The 3758-nt window shown below is 37.1% G+C and overlaps 1 protein-coding gene across 1 annotated transcript in view; it reads right to left on the minus strand.

Moving 5' to 3' along the window:
* Positions 1 to 3744, minus strand: part of METAP2 (methionyl aminopeptidase 2) — a 16840-nt gene extending 13096 nt beyond the window's left edge. The window contains exons 1-2 of the mRNA XM_009321352.1: positions 3518 to 3744; positions 3042 to 3160 (exon numbers count right to left, since the gene is read on the minus strand). Of these exons, the coding sequence (XP_009319627.1) occupies positions 3042 to 3160; positions 3518 to 3744 (346 nt within the window). The remainder of the gene's footprint in view (positions 1 to 3041; positions 3161 to 3517) is intronic.
* Between the last annotated feature and the right edge of the window lie 14 nt (positions 3745 to 3758).

Raw genomic sequence — 3758 nt, forward strand, 5'->3', positions numbered from 1 at the left:
TACTCCAAATTCCTCTATTCTCAATTCACCCAAAAAGATGCCTGGGGCTGGGGGAGGGTGTGAGAGAGAACTGTATTAGACGCAACAGCTAACAAAAAGCTAGAAACTACTGCTTCAAACCACCTTCTGATGCTTCAACTAAAGGAACTTAATGCATCTGGAAAGATAAAAAACCCAAACAAGTAAAGATGACAGCATTTAGGTCAGGACAAGTTTAATCTGGAGACAACAGGGAAAGTCACAACGAGCACCGAGCAAAACCACCGCGTGTGGGAAGTACCAGTGGGAGGTTTTCAGAGAGCACAGCATGTAAGCACCAAGAATCAGCCACACCATGTTAAAGTCAGATTTGGGAGTTGACAGTAACCCCGTGGACTTCACGTTTGGCTACATCTAATGCTTAGTTACTTCATACACAATGAAGTATTTACCTAATGCGATACCATCTAACTAAACCTTCTGGACCTAACCACAAGTTCATTTCAAAATGGGTAAGTGCTAGTAATCTACATTTAGAACATTTATTTTTATCTAAAGCGAAAAGTAAAATTGAAAGAACTTTTAGAATCAAGTCAAAGCACTGCCATTTTGAATGCATTTATACAGAAACTTGTATTTGCTCATTTATTTAAAACCAAAACCAAACCAAAATACTGACCAGTTGTTCTAGTCACTAGATTTCAAGCCTCTCATGATGGTCAGTGTCGTCCACATTTTTATGCCGTGGTGACTGCTGTAATCCTGCAGCTGGGGCAAATTTCAGTAATGTGTCACCCCTGCCCCTCCCCAGCTCATTTTGGCATTAAGTATCTTATTTTAATTTTTTGTAAAAAATTGCAAGTATAACTTGTGCTACTAGTGTAACTACAACGTAGTCCAGCCTACCAGATTCTCCATCAATCCATATTTCATAGGCAGCCAAAAATCCTTAACAGTGCATATGAATTTCTTTAAAATGTGGTAACTTTGCCACATTTCTCTTGACCTTGAGCTGTGCTCATCAAGAAATGAATTAGATGTGACTCCAGTTTGTTCACCAAGTGATTTTTGGATTTTTTTTTTATCAAAACGCTAGGCCTAAACTGCGAAAAAAGTACAGCATTTCTTAAAAGTTGTCACGGTTGCTATCTGCTTATTGTGACTTTTTCATACATCACTGCATGTGAATATGCCAACTGCAAGCCAAACTAACCGGGCCTATGCTTTCACGTCCTTGAAGACTGCTGCAGACTAACTGTGCTGCCAGAAACATAACTACTGCATCTGACCAATACCCTGTTTGTCTTCAGGTTATTTAGCTGGTAATGAAAAAAATTTTCAGCAGAAAAGCAATTTAAGATCTTTGCAAAACTGAAGCCCAACCTTATGCCATTTTGGTATAGCTGTTTAATAACTTAGCCTAATATCATGCAAAAATATTATCTATCAGCATGTTTTAGCACTGCATCGGAAATCTGAAGAGCACTTCCTAATCTCTCCCAGATTTCAAAAGGTACAGAGTCTCATTTCTGAGGCCACTCAGTTATGGGCTTATCAAGGAGGAAAAAAAAAAAAAAAAGGGTGTGTGCATAGGTATTTTATTGGTTTTAATCTAATGCAGCACCATGTCTTAAGCAACACCTCTGAAACTACACAATTAAGATGGCAAGTGATGAGAACCAGTACAAGCAAGAACACACAGTTGTCTTCAAAAAACTTAGAGCAATTTTTATTTTTCTGCAAAAATATTATTGTTTTTCCAAAAACACATCCAAGTCTGATATGTGGAAAAAAGGAAGATTATTATTTCAGTGATAGCACCACTTCATATTTTTTTATACTTTCTAATGCTGTAATACTAATTGCTAATACTGTAAAAAGCATAAAAGAACACAGCACTTGATCTGCAACTAACGTTATTTCTCCTGAGATGGAACTATAACTATTCTAATAATTTTCAAAGATTTTTTTTCACTGTATAAAAGTTTTCACTATCCTCCTCATACTTCTTATTTTAGTTGGCAAAGCACATATTGTATTAATGATCTTTCAACTCCATAACCTGAAATACACCGTAAAACAAATAATCCATCAGAATATACTTCTACGGAAAGTAACTGCATAAAACTGGATGCTGTATATAGATTAATGATGTTCAAAGATCAATTTACTTGTAATTTTATATATCCCAGCACACTTACTTCATTTTTTTAAACTTCTGTATATACTTTACTAAATTAAATTCTGGAATGATGAATTCCAGCAATAGTCAACTAAGAAGATTTCTAAGCAGAACAGTAAGAACCATTTTAGGGTGCTGAACTAACTTTAAATGATAATTCACAAGAATGAAACTAAATTACTAACTTAACAAATGTATTTTATTAAATGTCCATTTCTATAGAGAATCACTCATCAAAACAAAGGAAATACAGCATTTTTATCTGATATTCCTACAGAAAAGATGCATCCAGCCTGGATTTCAATACCGGACACTTCCAAGGCATTTGCTTAGAACATCAACTGCATAGCACAAGCAACACACAAGGTATATGCCTTGCTTGTGTATTAATCTCTCCCCAGTTCAGTTTTAATGAAAAATTAGGATTACAGATGAACAGGTTTCAAGTTACTGGTAAAGACTCTAAGACCTTCTATTAATTAAAACGCTCCCTTAAAATTTTCTCTGTATTTTTTCTAAGCCAAGAATAAGAGACATAATTTGGAACATAAATTTATACTGACCACGGTAACGCAAGTGAGAATGATTTATAGCTTACCTTATCTTAAACTAAACATTTTCCTGCAGTAATAAGATCCTTGAAAACAAGAAGCTTTAACAAAGCTGTTATCCCTGGTATTTTTATATATATGGATGTGTGACAGCTAAACTGTTGCCAGAAAAGTGAAATGTATATATAGTTGCATCTCAACTCTCCCAAGCAAAAAAACCAACAAAAACCAACCAAACCCAAAAGGCATCTGTAAAGGTTTGTTAAAATGGGAGTCTAGGAAACAAGTTGAAACTGGAAATGTCAAGAGAAAAGATAAGTTACACTTGCCTTCATCATCATCATCTTTTTCTTTCTCCTCCAGTGCTTGTTTATCCAACTGTTTTGCTACATCATCAAGAGCACCTTCCATTTCTTTATCTGTTTCTTGTCCTGTTTGTAAAACATGGCTTACAGTAAAAGGATAGCTCTACGTTAGTAAACAACAGCCCCCAAAACTTTATAGAAATATTATGCGGTACTCATCCTACAGATACCAGAGCACGTACTGCCTTTTTTTTTTTTTTTTTAAAAGCAGACCCAATGTGTAAGATTGTAGGGCACTACAGTGACAGGTACTGTTATTGAAACTTGCATATAAAGGTAGCATTATCCAGACACTTCTGATTACTTTTTTTTTTGCCAGAATAACTAACTCTTCTTGCCACTGCAGCAACCTGCTCTTGTGAGATAATATGGGCGTGAAGTAATTATAAACGCACAGCATGATCATCACTAACTGCTAGCCTGCTAAAAAAACCCCAAACCGTAGTTTCTTCACGTTATTTGCCCAGACTTGCTCCGGCTCTCTCAGAGAACTTGGGAGGTGTACAGAGACTCCATCATGCGGGATGACTTTTACAGCAGCAGTCTTACGCCTTTCCCTCCTCAGGGCATAGGAGGGGATGAGGGATGGGGTGGCTTCTCCTGCGCGCACCGGAGCAGGGAGGACTTCCCTCGGCCCAGCTTCCCTGGTGCCGAACGGCAGCAGCATCCTCCCGGCACCCG

The sequence above is a fragment of the Pygoscelis adeliae genome, unplaced genomic scaffold (assembly GCF_000699105.1).
Source record: "Pygoscelis adeliae isolate BGI_AS28 unplaced genomic scaffold, ASM69910v1 Scaffold232, whole genome shotgun sequence".
Taxonomy (NCBI): domain Eukaryota; kingdom Metazoa; phylum Chordata; class Aves; order Sphenisciformes; family Spheniscidae; genus Pygoscelis; species Pygoscelis adeliae.